The sequence below is a fragment of the Coturnix japonica genome, chromosome 17 (assembly GCF_054131305.1).
Source record: "Coturnix japonica strain WE chromosome 17, WE-NBRP24, whole genome shotgun sequence".
NCBI classification, from domain to species: Eukaryota; Metazoa; Chordata; class Aves; order Galliformes; family Phasianidae; genus Coturnix; species Coturnix japonica.
Window position 1 is genome coordinate 13,830,921 of NC_140679.1, and position 16,944 is coordinate 13,847,864.

The 16,944-nt window shown below is 55.3% G+C and overlaps 1 protein-coding gene across 4 annotated transcripts in view; it reads left to right on the plus strand.

The window, feature by feature from the left end:
• The first annotated feature begins 1,276 nt into the window (after positions 1-1,276).
• The window catches only part of PTPRU (protein tyrosine phosphatase receptor type U), a 41,971-nt gene continuing 26,303 nt past the window's right edge, over positions 1,277-16,944 (plus strand). For 3 of the 4 annotated variants that reach the window (XM_015883639.2, XM_085518484.1, XM_015883640.3), the window contains exons 1-8: positions 1,314-1,524; positions 10,054-10,182; positions 13,182-13,453; positions 13,617-13,698; positions 14,108-14,223; positions 14,311-14,485; positions 14,923-15,216; positions 16,512-16,820. In XM_015883639.2, the coding sequence (XP_015739125.2) occupies positions 1,452-1,524; positions 10,054-10,182; positions 13,182-13,453; positions 13,617-13,698; positions 14,108-14,223; positions 14,311-14,485; positions 14,923-15,216; positions 16,512-16,820 (1,450 nt within the window). In that variant the 5' untranslated portion in view covers positions 1,314-1,451. Of the gene's footprint in view, positions 1,525-10,053; positions 10,183-13,181; positions 13,454-13,616; positions 13,699-14,107; positions 14,224-14,310; positions 14,486-14,922; positions 15,217-16,511; positions 16,821-16,944 lie in introns of all 4 variants that reach the window. The other variant, XM_085518485.1, reaches the window with a different exon arrangement.

Here is a 16,944-nt window from a genome sequence, read left to right on the forward strand (position 1 = left end):
TGCAGGCAATGGGGGCTGATGGCAGCAGGAGATGGGGTGGGGATGGGAAGGGGCTGTGGTCCCAGGGACCAACCCCAGGGCTCTGTGTGCAGCATGCATTGGAACAACGAGGGAGCAATGGGGACACAGCTGTCCCAAGGGCACTGCCACACTCCCAGGCCCTGTGCTGCTCCATAGTAAAGCTGTCCAACGTACAGACAGCATTCAATCCCTGCTCCTTCTCCTCCTCCTCCTCTCTGCAGGGAGGAAGGCCCCTGAATGGACCTGGCTGCAGCTTGGTGGCACACAGACCTGCAGCTGGCACCAGGCTGGCACTGGGGTGAGGAGGGATTAGCTTTGATTTTGCTGGTGAATGGCAAAAAGGCTACACTTGGAGGGTGCAGTGCTGCTACCTGGATGGATTTCACTCCCCAGGGATAAAACAGAGGGACTCAGGGTGCAGCAGCAGCACAGAGCTGAGCTGGATGGCAGAACTCAGCCCCAGAGCCTCTGAGTAAACATTTTCCTGCTGCTGAGGGTGCAGGCGAACAAAAGTCCTTTCATCCCCTGGCATTACCACATCCCTATGGGCTCTGTGCAGATTTTTCCTTGTTTTATATCCTTTGGATGCTTTTTCCCCCCCTTCCCTTCCTTTGCTGCACCTCTCCCCATCCATCACCCTCCATCTGACCCCAGGGATAGTTGCACTGCTGGTTGTCACCCCACCATTGCCACCTCTGCTCCCACACAGCCATGCTGAGCTTTCTGTATCAATGTCCTGCAACTGTGCACCCCTCAGCAGCCATGCATGCCCCAAGATGCAACCAAGCATCCCCCCCATCTTGCTCCCCCCCATCAACCAACCACCCCATGCAACATCACCTCCTATAGCCTTTCATCACCCCTGCAAGCATGCAAGCCCTCCAGCCATGCACCCCACCAGCTGCAAGCACGCACCCCCAGAACCTCCCCAACCTCCATCCATCGTTCACACCCCCATCCACAACCACGTACCCCCCAAACCATTCACCCCCTTGCAACCTTGCAACCTCCCCTTTCCAACCTTGCGGTGTCAGCACGCCCCGTCCAACCTTACATCCCCCTACACCCCGTGCAACAGGGAGCCCTCAGATCCGCCTTCAGCCCCTCCGAACCACAACCTCCCCCCGCCCCGCACATCCCGCATCCCTCACCCCTTCAATGGGGGCGGCACCGCGCTGCCTGCTCGCCATACAACCACAAGGGGACGCCTTCCCACCGCCCTCTCCCCTCCCTCTCGCGGTGCCCGTGGCGGTGGAGGCGGCGGGGCCGGCGGCGCTGACGTCAAGGCGGCGAGGGGCCGCCGCTATTTGAGGTGCGGGGCGGGCGCTCGGGCCCCGCTGTGCCGGATCCGGGGGGCCCGAAGGAGGCGGCGGTGGCGGTGGCGTCGGTGGCCGCCCCCGGCCCCTCCGCCCCGCCGCCCCCTTCGCACCATGCGCAGCGCCCGGACGCTGCTGCTCGCCCTCGCCCTGCGGGTGTGTGCGTTGGACAGCGAGACGCCCTCCGGTGAGCGGTGCGGGATGCGGGGGGGGGGGTTTGATGCGTGGTTATCCCTCAAGACGGAGTTTGGGTGCGGTGGGTTTTTGGGTAGTACGGGGAAACTGAGGCACGTGGATTGGGATTCTCTCCGTTCCGGGTCCGGCTGCGCTGTTGTGTTGGTTCGCTGCGGTGCGGGGCTGTGCCGCTGTGCGGGGAAACTGAGGCACGGAGCAGCGCTGCGCCGCCCGGGATGGGGCTGTGCTCGCACCGCGTGGTGGCAGCTTACAGTGGAGGGGATCCGTGTCTGGTGCGCTGCGCTTTGGGTGGATTGGGGGGTCGTTGTGTTTTCCCCCGTCTGGAGCCGGGTTTGAGGCTGGAGGTGCCGAATTCGGGCTCAGCCCCACGCCGCCCCGCTGCCCCATGCGCTGCCTGCGGGGCGCCCCTTCCGACGGACCGGAGATGCTGCGGTTCGGGGGCTCTGTGTGCCTCCCCCCCATCCCCGTGGGGCTGTTATTCCGTCCATCCCATCGTTAATCCCAGCGTTTGCTCCACCCGGTTCCCGTGGGATGCTCTGTGCTCCTCTCCGGAGCGTACAAACTTCGATGTTTCGTTCCGATCGCACCGTGGCTGGTTTACCGGCATTGCGCTGCTCGCAGCGGGAGCTCCGGGGGGCATCGCCTCGGTGTCAGACACTATAGGACAGCGAGCACCTGCTGCTCATCCCCATCACATCGTTGCAACCCCGGAGCTTCGATGTGGCGGTGCTCCCTGCTTGTCCCCCCCGACCCATTGGGGGGCTCTTCCAGCAGCATCCTGGCCATACAGCGGCAATACAATATTTAGCATCGGAGCGTTCCCTTAAGAGAGGTTCCCACACTCGCAAAGCTCGGGGTGGTGGCATTGGGGTGGGCTCGGTGGGGGGGCTTTGGCCTCTCCGCTGACCCCGCATTGTCTGCGCCGAGTGAATGGGAGCGGCCGCGTTCCCTTTGTCGGGTGTTGGGGTCGGGGAGCGGAACAAATGCGGCCGCGTCGCTCTGTAACGGCCGCGTCCTCATCATGGGATAATAGGGGGTGATGGAGCTTCGCTTTCCCTCTGCTGGGTCGGGATCTCGGGGGCTGGCCTGGGGTTGGGGCTCTGCTGCTGGCAGCCCCTGCGCTGGTGCTGAGCATGGGATGGGTTTATTTTTTGCCCTCCTGTCTTTTCTTTCTGCATTGGGAGGAATCTTTTCCCTTGGCTGCCGTTCCATCGGCGTTTCTTTGCTTTTTATGCCACGCTTGGTGCTGCCGAGCACTGGGACTGGCATCGGGGTGCTGCAGCACCAGGTAATGATGACCCCACACAGGGTCCCCGCATCCCAGGGTGCTCCAAAAGGGTTATTATACTGCTGGGGATGCAGCACCCTCCTCCTACGCCCCCTGTTTCCATCTCTCCATATTCCCCTTCTCCCCAGCAGCAAAGGGGCACGGAGGGGCTTTTGCTGCCTGTGAAGGCAAAGCAGAGCAGGGGGATATCAGAGCTCCCAGCTGGATGCAGTGCTGTGCTGTGTTGTAGGTGCTGCGGTGCCGTTTTTGTCCCCCCTCGTTACGATTTGCTTTTGCTCCGGTGCTGCTCCCCCTGGTTGTTTTCTTGGGCTGGACCTGCCCTGCCATCCTGGTGAGTCACCTCCTGGCCCGCACTGAGCATTTTTTCCCTTATCCAAACTAAGGCAAACCTTCCAAATCTCAGCTTCCTGGGGAGCGTTCCCTGCTCGTAGCCAGCAGGATCCAAACCCTGGAAGCCAGAGGCTCTGACCCTTGCCTGGGCTGCAGCCCCCCCCCCTCACAGCCAGCCAAAGACAGTGTTTTTCCTCCAAATTGAGTGTTTCCCCCCCACTTAGCACCAGGATGGAGCTTGCATTGCTCACAGCCATTTCTCAGCACAGTTCCCAGAGCCCTGAGAACCACTTTGCCCCTGGGCTGTGCTCCCTTTGCCCGCTGGTGGCCCCCCATAAAGGTCCCCCCCAAGTTGTTTGCAGCTTTACTGCTGGCAGCCACAAAGGGGTTAAGTGGCAGGAACAGGTAAATCCCTTCCGCATGCTCGGAGCGGGGCTGGGGAGAGCCTTATCAACACAGCCCTGCCATCTGCCTGCTTAAACCTCCATAAATAAGCTTTTTTTTAAATAATCTATTATTAACATGCACTATAATTGTCTTATTAGACGTGTCTGGGAACCTTTAGTTGCTGCGTGATTAAATGTCACATTCCCAACCCTTCTCCTCCTCCTCTCCCAAAGGCAGCTGGAGGTTTTGCTCTGCAGCTGCCCCTGAGCACCATTCCTATCCCTTGGAATATTTGCCCCATGATGTGGTGCTCACCCAGTCCCAAAGCAATGACACTGGGGAAACAGAGGCTTTTCCCTCCATGGTGAGAAGGATTCCCAACACTTCTCCCCCCCCCTTGGGCTGATCTCCTCCTTCTTGGCAGCCTTCAAATAAAGCCGTCCTGGAGACAGAGCACTCTCTTTCCGCTGCAGATGGCCTCTTGGAGCCTTGCTCCGCCACTGCCTGGCAGAGCTGCATTGGGTTTTAATGCTGGGATACATCCAGATGAGGGTCAGGGAGGTGCTGGGCCTTGGTGCAGCTGCAGGGCATCCTGGGGACACTGGGCTGAAGGGTGGATGTGGGAAGGAGGAGGAGGAGGGTGAGGGCTGGCAGGCACCAAAGGTCCTTCCCCACTGCTGGTGTTTGCGGAGCTGTTTCCTGGTGCACGGATCCAAAGTCCAACCTTGCTGTAAAGCTCAAGGCCAGCCCCGTTCCGACCCATCGGGCTGATGCTGGGGGCACACAGACCCACGCAGACCCACAGACCAGCTCTGTTCTTGCTGTGCACCGTGGGGTGCAGAGCACTGACTGCTTCGTCCCCAACAGCAATGAGGTCCTGCTTGCATCGCATCCTGGAACAAGCTCAAGGAGGTCGGGTTTTAATGCCCACCCGAAGCAGAGCTCCCTCACTGCACTGGTTGCATGTCTCCCTGCCGTTCCCCTTCTTCCTGACCCCAAAGATGAGGGGTTGGCTTTCCCGGAGCTCCGGGAGCTGCTCACTATGCGGCCGCCAGAGGGAGCGGCGACAGCGGCCGCTGCAGCAGCGATGTTGTCCCCGTGCGTGGGGACCCCGAGTGGGGCACGGAGCAGAGCGGTGCTGTGGATGGAGGGAGCAAATATTGCATCTGGAGCGATGCTCTGAATCTGTGCTATGTGATGGAGCTTGAGAAGGAGCTTTTACCTGTCGTGGGGTGGCTGCGGCAGTGCACGTCTCACCCTTTGGTTTTGGAGACCCCTGTATGTGCTGATCAGACACTGATTGCCCAGACCCTTCTGTGTGTGTGAGCTCTGGTGTGTGACATTATTAACTTAATGAGGGCTGTGGCTTGAGCTGCTGTTTGAGCCCCTCCACCTCGACAGCATGAGGGGACCGCAGTGACCTGATCGTGGTAACAAGGCTGTTGTCCATGCAGTGCTGCTGGTTTGACCATTCAATGGCATGGAGCCCCCAGGCTGTCTGAGCCTCACGCGTGTCCCTGTACCAGAGCCATCCACAGCAGTGATCCCAATTAGCACAGATAGGAGCATGCACTGCCCTTTGCCTGCCCACATCCCATCATTGCAGCTGGGGCATCGGGGGGTGATGGCATCATAGGGATGGTAGCACTGCAGGGATGAAGTGCTGAGACTCAGCTGCTTCCCAGTGAGGTTCCTTTGGGGTCTTCCTGTTGCTGCTGGAACCTGATGCACTGGAGGAGATGGAGCATCACATGGTGGATGAATGGATCACAGACAAACAGCGTTTCCTTGTTTGGGTGGATCTGGAAGTGCCCGTAGGACTGCACAGTGGAAGATATACTCATATATGTGGGGTACGGCCACGTATATGGGGCTGATGTCTCTGCTTGGTTGTAGGGTATCCCATATTCCTCATGGACCCTTAATGTGGCTCTGGCAGAGCCTGGGGAGCTTTTGGCTGGCTGGGAACCTTCAAAGACTTTGCCTGGCACAAAGTGAGATGCCTTAGTGTGGTGGCTTAGCACCAAATATGAAGCATTTGCTATGTCCTGGGCTGGTCCACATGGGGCTGCACCTAGTGCTGCCTTTTCCCAAGAGCTTTCCCTGTGCTATTCAATTTGGGTTCTTATTTTCAGCCTAACAGCCACCTTCTGCTTCCCTTTTGCTACGTGATAACATCCCATTGATTTTGTTGCCCAGCAGACAGAAGTCCCGCTTCGCTCCAGTATTAACAACATCAAAGTGAAGCAGCACATCTCCGTGCTGGAGAATTTCTGGTTTTATCAGCATCACTCAATGGGTGAATCCACTTTTGCTGCCCAGCGTTTGCATCCCCAGCCTCGTTGAGGTCCCCACTTGGCCCATCCTCTGTGTGGGAGAAGCTGCTGAGATGCAACAGATTGAAGAGAAAGGAGAAGGGCGAAGCTGTGTGATGGCCGGGATGCACCCAGCGCTGCTGTGGCTCATTTCTGCCTCTCATCTGCCTGTCTGCAGCAAAAAGCAAAGCTTGGGTCAGTGCTGAGACTCAGTGCAAGGCTCAGTCTCAGCCGTGGTGTTGCTGCATCCATCCCTGCTGTGTTTGAGCAGTTGGCTGCTGTGTGTTTGGGAGCAGAACAGGGCAGCACAGACTGCTTGGCACAGCCCTCCCCACAGCCCCAGCGTGTTCAGAAGGGGAGTTCAGGTTTTTTTTTAAGACAAATGACACGGACCATTTGCAGAGCAAACCTGGCTCTGCAGACAGCGCTGCGAGCAGAAGGAGGGAGGTATTGAAAGCAATAAATAAACCTTTGGGAAAGGCAGCTGAGGGCTCTGGTGGCTCCGGATTTACAACGTGCTCATACCAGCACCTAGAGCTCTGCTTTGCAGTTGGGGCTGCTCTGCATGGCTCTCAGGATGCACATAGAGAAGGGAGCCTTCCCCATAGGCACCCATTGGTAACAGGGGGCAGGAAAGGCCAGATGACCTTTATTTTTTTGCCATTTTTTAACCCCCAAAGAGCAGGAGGAGCAGAGCTGTCAGCCCTGAGGCTTAATTGCATTGTGAGCAATGGATAACGGCAGGACAGGGGGTTTCCAAAAGCCTGCCTTTGTTTTCCTTCCTGCAGCGCAGAAGAGACAGCCCCGACTTTGTTAATTAAGCGACGGTTAATTATGAAAGGGCTCATATTGCAAGCTGAGCAGCCCACAACCAACCCCTTCCACGCTGCCTTTTCCATTGCATTGAATTGCATTGCATTGAATTCCCCCCCGTTTCCTATGGGACCTGAGGGTGCTGCAGCATCTCAGCACCGGGCTCTGAGTTGTGGGTCCCAGCAGTGGTGGCTTTGCAGGTGGGTCATAATAAATAATAATAAAGACCCATCAGGAGGGTCTTTAGCAACCCAGATGGATGACGTCTGCAGTTGGTTGTTCTCCCAGCCCTGTGCCAGGCGCTGGGGTTATCAGGCGTAAGTGACTTATTATGCAAATCCTCTGTCTTAATATCTGGCTATTCTCTCCCTGGAATTGCATTGGCTAAACCCCATGCGTTATTGGAGCTGCTAATGTTTACGCATTAGCTTCTTTGGCTAATATACAAGGCTTCAAGTTGCAAATTGACGTTCCTTACAGCTGAGCAAATTATTTTTCTATTAAACGCAGTATTTGAAATGATTTGGAGAAGCAAAACAAACTACTGGCAAGAATCTTAATGTCGCTGCTTTCCATGTCCTTCTAATCAGCTTTTATCGGGTCCAGGAAATGAGTACATTTGTTTCTTAAAGACATTTCTATTTTGCCAAAGTGGGCAATGAAGAGAAGCAGGGATTGGGGGGTTATGGCAAGATATGGTGTGTGTGATGCACGGAGCTCCCATTTGCTGGATCCAAGGAGCTTTTAAGCTACAGAGACTCCAGTTTGGGGGGGGCTGGGGCAGCACTGAGACAGAAGGGCTGTAGTGTGGGACATTGTGCACCAGTTGGGTTGGGAGAAGGGATGCTGCAATGCATGGGCTGAGCTGCTGCAGGGAGCAGAGCGAGCTTGCAGGATGCATTCCCAATCCCCCGCGTCTGCTGCCTGCACGTGGGAGCTTCCTTCCAGCAGAGCCTGGAAATAGCACAGCCGGGTGCTGCTGTTGGGCTGGGAGCTGTTTGATGCCGTGTGCTTGTGGCAAGGGAACGTGCAGCATCTCTATGTGCTCCTGGGTATCCATCCCTGCTACCCAGCTGCCGCGTCCTGCTGCATGTCCCATCATTGCCATCTCCTCTTGTGGCTGGAGGGAACCTGGTGCCAGGTGGGGCTGACAGATGGGCATGGGAGTAGGGAACCCCATCACCAGCGCTGTTGCCTTGCAGTTAAGGGCAGAACCCAGAGCATATTACTGAGATGTATGTGGGAGAGGTGTTGCATTAACCACAGCTCAGGGCAGCCTGCATTTGGGGCACGGCCCTGTTTCTAAAGCCTCTCTTTGGCTGAGGTGCATTGCATCCCCATCCACACATCCCTGGGATGCTCCATAACAACAAGGAGAAGCCCCTGGAGTCTGTCCCACAGTGTTAAACAGCAAAGGACATAATTAACATCAAGGCGAGAGGAGCGCCGCCTCCATGCATAGAATAGGTGGGCAGACATGCCTGCTGCTCCGTGTTCTCTTTTCCTCCTTCCTCTTCATGGATCTGTCGTCTCTTCCCTCTCCATCCCCTGGGTTTCGGGGGCTGTCAGCTAATTTGGGCTGTTCCAGCATCATCTGGGATGCTCGGAGCTGTTGGCACCAGGCAGTCGTGCCCACGCTGATATTTTAATCTGCTCTTGCTGCTTGCTTCTCACCTCCTCCAGCTCTTGGAGCTGCTCCTTCCCTGGCACTGAACCAAGGCAGGGGCTGCTGCGGGGGCCTCTGTGTTTCCGTTTGTAAGCTTTGAGGAAGCGTCTGGGACCCAGAGCAGCTCCTGTGGAGCATGAGCTGCTGCTGCCAGCATCCTTTGGGTGGCTAAAACCATCCTGGTGCTGGCAGGTGGGGAGTTTGGGTTGCAGGGAAGCCTTGGAGTTGATAAAGCCTGAAGCTTTGGGGAGTGGTGTGAAGGTCCGTATCTTGCTGGGATACACAAGGAGGTCAATGTATTGGGCACTGGGATGTGGGGGTCTGGGAGCTCAGGTGCTGCTATGCTGAATGGAGAAGGGGCTGCATGAGGAGGGTGGTGAGGATGCTCTGTGGGATCAGGGATGGGGGATCCTTCATGGGGATCACAGAGCCCTGCTGCTCTTTGGGATGGGATTAAATCATCCCCACAAACAAATTGCTCCCTCTACAAATACTCAGCAGACTGCAGAAGGAAAACACGTGCACTCTTCTTTTTCTCTCCCCCAAAACACTTAGAAATTTCCAACACTTTTTCATTTCTTTTTTTCCCCTTTCCTTTGAAGGAATTGATCACATTTCTGCTTCTCCTTCCCATTGGGAGGCTGAGCCAGGTGGTGAGTGCTGTCAGATCCGGAGATGCTGCGATGGGAAGGAGCTGGGAGTGCATCCACACACAGCGCTGCCGTGCAGGGCTGGCACAGCACAAATGATCCTTTTAGTGAGAGGCTCTGAGAAAGCAGGCAGGCTCGGCTCCTCGGAGCTCTGAATGGGAGAAGATTCGCTTTTAGCCCTTCTAAATGAAGTTTCCTCATTCTTAGGAGGGAAACAAAGCTGGATGCTGAGGCTGGAGCGCTCCCCGGTGCTTTAAACGCTGAGTCTAAAGGGAGAGAAAAGCTCAGTTCTGTTCTGATGGATGTGAAGCATTGGGAAGAACGACTTTATGCATAACTTGTAGTGGTGGGCATCATAATCTGGCTGTTTTGGAGCTCTTTGGAGATCCATGAGGTTCCTGCCCTTCAGGCCCACGTGCCCCAGCAGTGGGGAGGTTTGAACAGTGTAATTTGGGGTTAAAATACAAATAACCCACAAGCGTCACCCTGACCTGCGCTCTGCTTTCCCACTGTGACCCATTCAGGGGACCTTTGCCTTTCTCTTCCTGTTTGCTTTCCTGTTTCCTAATGTGCCTGCCCTCACCAGCCCAGGGGTTTAATTACCCCTGGAGCCCCAATATTGGTAATCATTGATTTTAGCAAAACAACGGGGTGGTGTTAATGAGGCAGCTTGAAGCAGCAGCTCCCCAGAGCTCATTTTCCTATGGGAGGATGGATGGATGGATGGATGGATGGATGGATGGATGGATGGATGGACGGACGGATGGATGGATGGATGGAGGGAGAAGGGGTGGATGTGGAGTCCTGCAGACCACAGATGTGCAGCTCTTGGCTTTGGTGCATCTTTTAGCTTTGCAAAAGGAAAGAAACAACTAAAGGTGCTCGGTGGTGGCAGCCTGCAGCTGGGTGTCCAGCAGTGCAGTTGCTGTGGTTGCTGCTGGAGGTCTTGTCTGAGGCTTGGCACTGTTGTGGCAGCTCCTGTGCTGCAGCTTGAGTCGGGTCATGGACTCATTTTAGTTGGTCATTGAGTCCTAAGTCGGCTGTGACCTGATGTGTGTCTGTCTGTCCACAGCGGGCTGCACCTTTGAGGAGGACGACGACCTGAACCAGTGTGAATACAGCCAGGGTGAGGATGATGACTTCGGGTGGGAGCTGGTCCGCAGCTACATGATGCCACACCTGACAGCCGACCTGCCCCATGGTGAGTCCTCACCCCCCAAATCTAGAGCTGGTCATATGCCTGGGGTGGGAATTGCCCCTTGATTCACCCTCCATCTCCTGGTTGGGATGCTGCTGTGCCCCATGACAAGGTGTGATGAGCTGCGTTGGTCCTTAACGTGGCCCTATGGATGTCACAGCCCTGACATCTTAGGAGCTGTGAGAGGAAAAATGCAGATGGAGATTTTTCTCTTCCCTTTTAAAATCGCATCGCTTTGAAGCCACTCAGTGTTACTTTGCAGGTCTGGCTCCTTGCTCTGATGGCTGGGATGGGGGGACTGGGGTTAGGGGGGTTGGTGCATCCTGGGCACCCAAAGCAGCCTTGTGCTGCAGGAATAATTACAGATAATGGAGATAATTGCTTTAAACTGAGCTAACCTAATTTGTTCTTTGATGGGGCTTTTACCTGGGGGCAGCAAGACGGGAAGCGGAGCTGGGGAGGGGATGCTGGGGGTTGATGTCGGAGTCTCAAACCTGTAATTGGAGTTTCTGCTCAATTTTCAGCTGCAATTTAAAAGCAGCAACAAAGCAGACCAGTTTGAAGCCAGGGGGCTTGCAGGTGGCTGGATGCTGCAGTGCTGGGGCTGGAGCCTGCAGCATGGCATGATACAGCCCATGGGTGTGCAGGGAGGGGTCCCAGCCACAGCGTGGGTCAGCGAGCAATGGGTGGCACCTGTGGGGTTCTCATCCCCTTCTATGGGGCTCCCCAAGGTGCCCCCCAGCAGAAACACCGTGGTGCAGCACCAGGATCCCTCCAGGGAGCACTTCACAAAGGAGTCTCGTGGTCTTGGATTAAAATGAGTTTTTCTTGGAGATCAGCCAGCTTGGAGGAGCACAGGATTTATTGGAGCGGATGCTGGCTGCTGGCCACCCGCCTCTACCTTTTCTTCCCTCTTTCTTTTTGTTTTCTTGCCGTGTTTGTTTTTCCCCCTCTCTTTCCATCTTGACTCATCTCTCTCTTTCTCATAAAGGAGACGGATGGGGCTCTCCCACGTTGCAGTTGTGCTTTTTCAGCTTGTTTCTGGGCTGCAGCCCTGCGGCTGCGGTGCTGCTCTGCCCACACTTGCGCTGAAGATGGGCTGGGATTGCTGGAGTAACGTTGGGATCTGTCGGGTGGAGCAGGTGCAGGATGGAGCAGGGCTTTATGAGCAGCTTCTTTTGCTAGGTTTGCATTGCAAAGCATTGAACAGGTTCTCTAGATGGAGAAGCAAAGCTGAACACCTTGCACAGGGACTCTACAGGGACAGGTTCAGGGCTTGCCATACACAGACTCCAGAGGCAGAGGGGATTTTGCAGCTCAGACCTCAGATACTCCTTGCTCACAGCTTTAACCTACCAATGTGCTGTTTTTTTTCCCATTGGAAACACAGCCAGAAACTTCTTTCTGTTTTCATTTGAAAGGTTATTTAGCGCTTTTAAGACTCTATTGTATCTCCACGGAGCAGTCGGGCTTCTCCCTGGAAAACCACCTGAAAACTAAATTGGATTACATTACCCATGTCCTCCCAGGTAGAGGGGCTGCCTGTCCCAGGGGGGATGGCTCATTATGAGGCGAGGTGACAGCCTGCAGGGCTGGCATGTCAATTAAAGCTGACCTTACATTGGATTGAACAGCAGAGGAAGGATTTACCAAACGAAGCACGGCATCGATCAAACCCTCTGCACTAATGGACACAGCACTGCTGGGGAGGGAAGGTTTCCTGGGGGGCTGCAGCTTGTGCCCCCTTCCCGTAGCTGCTGAAGATGCCCGTTTCATGATGAGAGGCTTGAGAATAATTCCCATTGTGCTTTTTGGAGTGGGTTTTTGCTGTGCTGCCAGCACATGGACGGAGCTCAAAAAGCACAGCTGTGATACAGCACTGCACTCTGGCTGCCCAGCCCTGTGGCTCTGGGATGCTGCAGGGCAGGGATGCAGCCTCTCTGCCTCCCGGGCTCTGGCTCTGCTTGAAGCAATTAGCAGGGTTTTTAATCACAAGCCCTGTGGGGCTGCATGGTGCACTGGGACCGAGTGCTGCAGTCCCTATGTGCTGGCATTGCCCCACTGCTGCTACTGGGGGCACCCAGCTGGGGCTGTGCTGCCTTAAGAAATGGGCTGTATTGAAAAACAGCCAGAAACGTGCTGAAATTAGGAAAAATACCTGCAAGAAAACCCAGGGGCTGCTGAGGGATGTTGCACCCATCCAGCCTGTTGCCAGAGCAAGGAGGAGCTCCTGAGCACGTGAATGTCCCCGTGCCTTTGCTAGGCTCGCTGGGTGCCCACGGTGCTGCTTGGTGGGAGGACAGTGCGTGGATTCATGTAAATTAGCGGTGAGAGCTATTAATTATTAAGGGGCTGCTGTCAGGAAAACAATGGTTGACTTGGATAAATGGCCTGGCTTTGTTAGTTATAGCATGTGCAGTAATTAAAAGGGATGGAATCTGAATGGTCTTCTCTTTGCTGGCGTGGGTTAGGGTCAGAGCTGGCCATGGGACCCCTGCATGACTCTGCTCCTCCATGGCAGGGTTTTGCCATGCAGCTTGCAGGGTGGGTGATGCATTTTGGGTCCCCTTTGGGTGTTCAGTCTTTATAGGTGAGCATTGGCACCTATGATGGCTTTGGGTTGCAGCACTGCCTGCTGGTGTGGGATCAAAGGCTCTGGGGATGGGGACAGCAGGATGTGGGCATCCCAGTGGGCTCGTTACGCTGATGAGCATTTTTATCCCCACGAGCACCTGCTGAGCACAGTTTAATATCAGCAACAACTGCGTGCTCAATGATACGAGAGAAATGGGAATTAAATGGGTCGGGTCAGGGTGGGGGCTCATTGCTGGAGCTGTGGGCATTAAGGGCTCGGTGGCACGTGCAGTGGGATTTGGTGTCACAGGGGACCATCTTCCTCAGCCTTCCCTCATCCTCAGGGTCCCCCTGCTTCCTCCATGTCCCCACCCCAGGGCTGGGTGCAGGCACAGTTGCATGCTCTCCCTCCTCTTCCTCTCCCTCAGGCTCCTACCTGATGGTGAATGCTTCGCAACACGCTGCTGGCCAACGGGCCCACCTGCTCTTCCAGGCATTGAGTGAGAACGACACTCACTGCCTGCAGTTCAGCTACTTCATGTACAGCCGCGATGGCCACAGCCCTGGAACCCTCAATGCCTACGTGAGGGTGATGGGGGGCCCGGTGGGCAGCGCGGTCTGGAATGCCTCAGGTTCCCATGGCCGCCAGTGGCACCAGGCTGAGTTGGCCGTCAGCTTGTTCTGGCCCAGTGAGTACCAGGTGAGTCCACCCCCGGACCCCCTCGCCCCTTACAGACCCCATGTCACCTGCTATAAATGTGCCTTAACATCCCTTTGCTCAGGAGATGGGGCCAGCTCCAAAGGCTCGGTCCCGGGTTAGGGGACCGCTCCGCCGCGCCTGACCCCTCTGTTCGGTGCCACAGGTCCTCTTCGAGGCGGTGATCTCCAGTGAACGCCGGGGCTACCTTGGCTTGGATGACATCTTGCTCTTGAATTATCCATGCTGTGAGTGCAGGTGGAAGTCGGGGCTGCTGCTGCGTGGTGGGTGCTGCTGGGCTGGGATGCTCTTAGGGACTGTGAGCGCTGGGGTGCAAGCTGAGCATCCTGTTGTCACCAGGGTGTTGGATCATCTCCTTGGGCAGCCCTACCTCCATCACCAGCAGCTCCTGCACTGCTGCAGTTGCCATAGGGGAAGTGCAGGCTCCTGCAGGGATGGAGGTCCTCCTCTAGGGGCTTCTCTATGGGCTTCTTGGGGGGAACGACCCATGGCTGGGCTGCGCAGATGGGACCTGAGCCCATCCATTACTTGCAGGAAGCTGCCACTTCAGCTCCAACAGGGCAAGTTTTGGGGCTTCAATTGAGTTTTGAGATAGACAAAAGCCTCCTTAATACTCTTTTTTTTGTTCCATGGCAGCAAAAGCCCCTCACTTCTCCCGCCTGGGTGACGTGGAGGTGAACGCGGGGCAAAACGCCACCTTCCAGTGTGTGGCTGCTGGCAAGGCTGCTGAGGCAGAGCGCTTCCTCATGCAGGTGAGGATTTGGTCCTCGAGGGCCACATTTGGTAGCTCTAAGTGCCACACTGAGCCCTCCAATTGCCTTTCTCTCCCCACTGAGCAGAGGCAGAGTGGCGAAGTGGTCCCTGCTGCCTCCGTGAAGCACATCAGCCACCGGCGCTTTCTGGCCACCTTTCAGCTGGGTGAGGTGTCCAAAGGCGAGCAGGACCTGTACCGCTGTGTCACCCAGTCCAGCCGTGGCTCTGGGGTCTCCAACTTTGCTGAGCTCATTGTGAAAGGTGGGTGCCCACTATCATCTCTATGCACTCATGCCCACTGCACTCCTTGCTCCTGATTCCAGGGGTGTCAGGGCACTGAAATTGCATTAACTTGCTGCTAACATAAGTCAGTATGCAGTGGCTCAACATAAAACTGGGACACTGTCTTCCCCACTGGCCTTAGTTCATTGATTCTTGATTGTAGTTGAGGGGAATTAATTCATTCCAATGAAACTTTGTGGCACCTTAGTGAATGTCAGGCAGTGCATCTTCTATAAATAAGATTTGGTCATATGAAACCTTGATGCTTCCAGGGCCGTTAGAGCGATTTAATGACTGCTTTGTGTTCAATACTTTGATGCCATTCCCTTATCATAGTTTTACTTGTCCTCTGGGTATGCATACTCCAGCTTTAGGATGGGGTCAGATGCTCCAGCTGCTTCTCCTCTCTCTTCCAGAGCCCCCAACACCCATCGCACCCCCCCAGCTGCTGCGGGCTGGCTCCACCTACCTCATCATCCAGCTCAACACCAACTCCATCATCGGCGACGGCCCCATTGTGCGCAAGGAGATAGAATACCGCATGACCTCGGGGCCGTGGTCAGAGGTGCACGCTGTCAACATGCAGACCTACAAGCTCTGGCACCTGGATCCTGACACGGAGTATGAGATCAGTGTCCTGCTGACACGTCCTGGTGAAGGGGGCACAGGAAAACCAGGACCTCCCCTCATCAGCCGTACCAAGTGTGCAGGTGGGTTGGCTCCTCTATGGGAGCTTGTTTTATTGCCTCTGTGCTGTGTCTTGTAACCCTGAGGGGCTGGCTTCTGACATTGGTAGAGGAGCAATGGAGACGCAAACCCTTAACAGGAGCATTTCTCCCAGTTGATTCTTATAAGTGCTACAAGTAAGCCTGGGTTTCATGATTACCTCCAAGCTGATGACAGTTGCTCTGTGTTCAATTTCCAATGGTCTCCACCTCCAGTCCAGGCTTCCAATGCTCTTTCTGTGTGATACAAGCATGGATTTCACTCCAAACCCAGAACATGTTGGGATTAAGCAACAGTTATTCTTCTACCAGAGAAATGGCTGCGGCTCAGTTACCAGCACCACATCCTCCTGGATGTGCCAACCTGCATTCTGCAGCATCTCTGGACCAGCCCTTGGTGGCAGTGGGCTTTGCAGAATCTGATCCAAAAGGAGCCTGGAAGAATCCACTTAGAGGATAAATGTGCCCTGGAGCAACAGGAGATCCAGCACTGTCACCCATGTTTGACACTGTGCCTGTGTCCGTGCAACTGTGTTAGCAACTGTGAGCATGGGTGGCTTGGCATTGGCACTAATTGCATGGATATATTCAGTGATGTTGGTGCCTGCAGACATCCTCGTTAGCTGAGCTCTTGCTGAATTGCTATTCCTATCTGTGTGTGTTGGCCTGGGGATGCTGGGCTGGCTGTTCCCTGCTGATCATTTAAATGCACTGGAATAAGGAGATGTGTACTTGATGGGTGGAGAAGATGATGGGTTGGTTGCTGAGGGTGATGGGGCTGAGAATCTTCATTGTGCTAACAGTGGTACCAGAGCTGAGTCCTTAAACCAGGCATAGAAGGGACTCGGGCTGGGAGTTTATTAATTTTTTTTACTCTCTCTGTCCTATTGAGAGCTTGCCATCAGCTTGATGGACAACTGAAGGCTGCCATCTCAGTTGCAGTATTGGGGGCCACATTGCTGTGCTCCCAGTGTCCCATTAATGGGTGAGGAGGAGCGGATGCAGTGCTGGTGACCTTGGAAGTTACAGGATGGCGAGGTGGGCAGGGTCCATTTGGCTCACCCTGCTTCAGCAGGGCTACCCAGGTCCATATGCAGCTCACATTTGAGAATCTCTAAGGAGGAGACTCCACAATCTGGGCAATGTGAGGCAGAAAACTGGGACCCATTTTGAGCCATACTCTCACTCTATGAAGCCTCCACGCAACTGAAGCAAAGTGAATTGTGCTTTAGCTTAAACACTTGGAGTGATGTGTTTTGGATCTCTTCTCTCCCTGGCAGAGCCCATGCGAGCCCCCAAAGGCCTGGCTTTCTCCGAGATCCAATCCAGGCAGCTGACACTGCAATGGGAACCTCTGGGCTACAACCTGACCCGCTGTCACACCTACAGCGTCTCGCTGTGCTATCGCTACCTGCTGGGCAGCAGCCTCAACCAGACCTTCCGCGAGTGCGCCAAGATGGAGCGCAACGCCAACCGCTACACCATCAAAAACCTGCTGCCCTACAGGGACATCCACGTCAAGCTCATCCTCTCCAACCCCGAGGGCCGCAAGGAGGGCAAGGAGGTGACGTTCCAGACAGATGAGGATGGTAAGGCCATGTAATAATGGGTTTGGGAGGAACGCTGTGGGTTGGTTGGGTTGTGATGGGGCTGTGTCTATCCAGAGAAGTCCCCATCCTGTAGCATTTCAGCTGTGCCCCATGCAGTGATGTC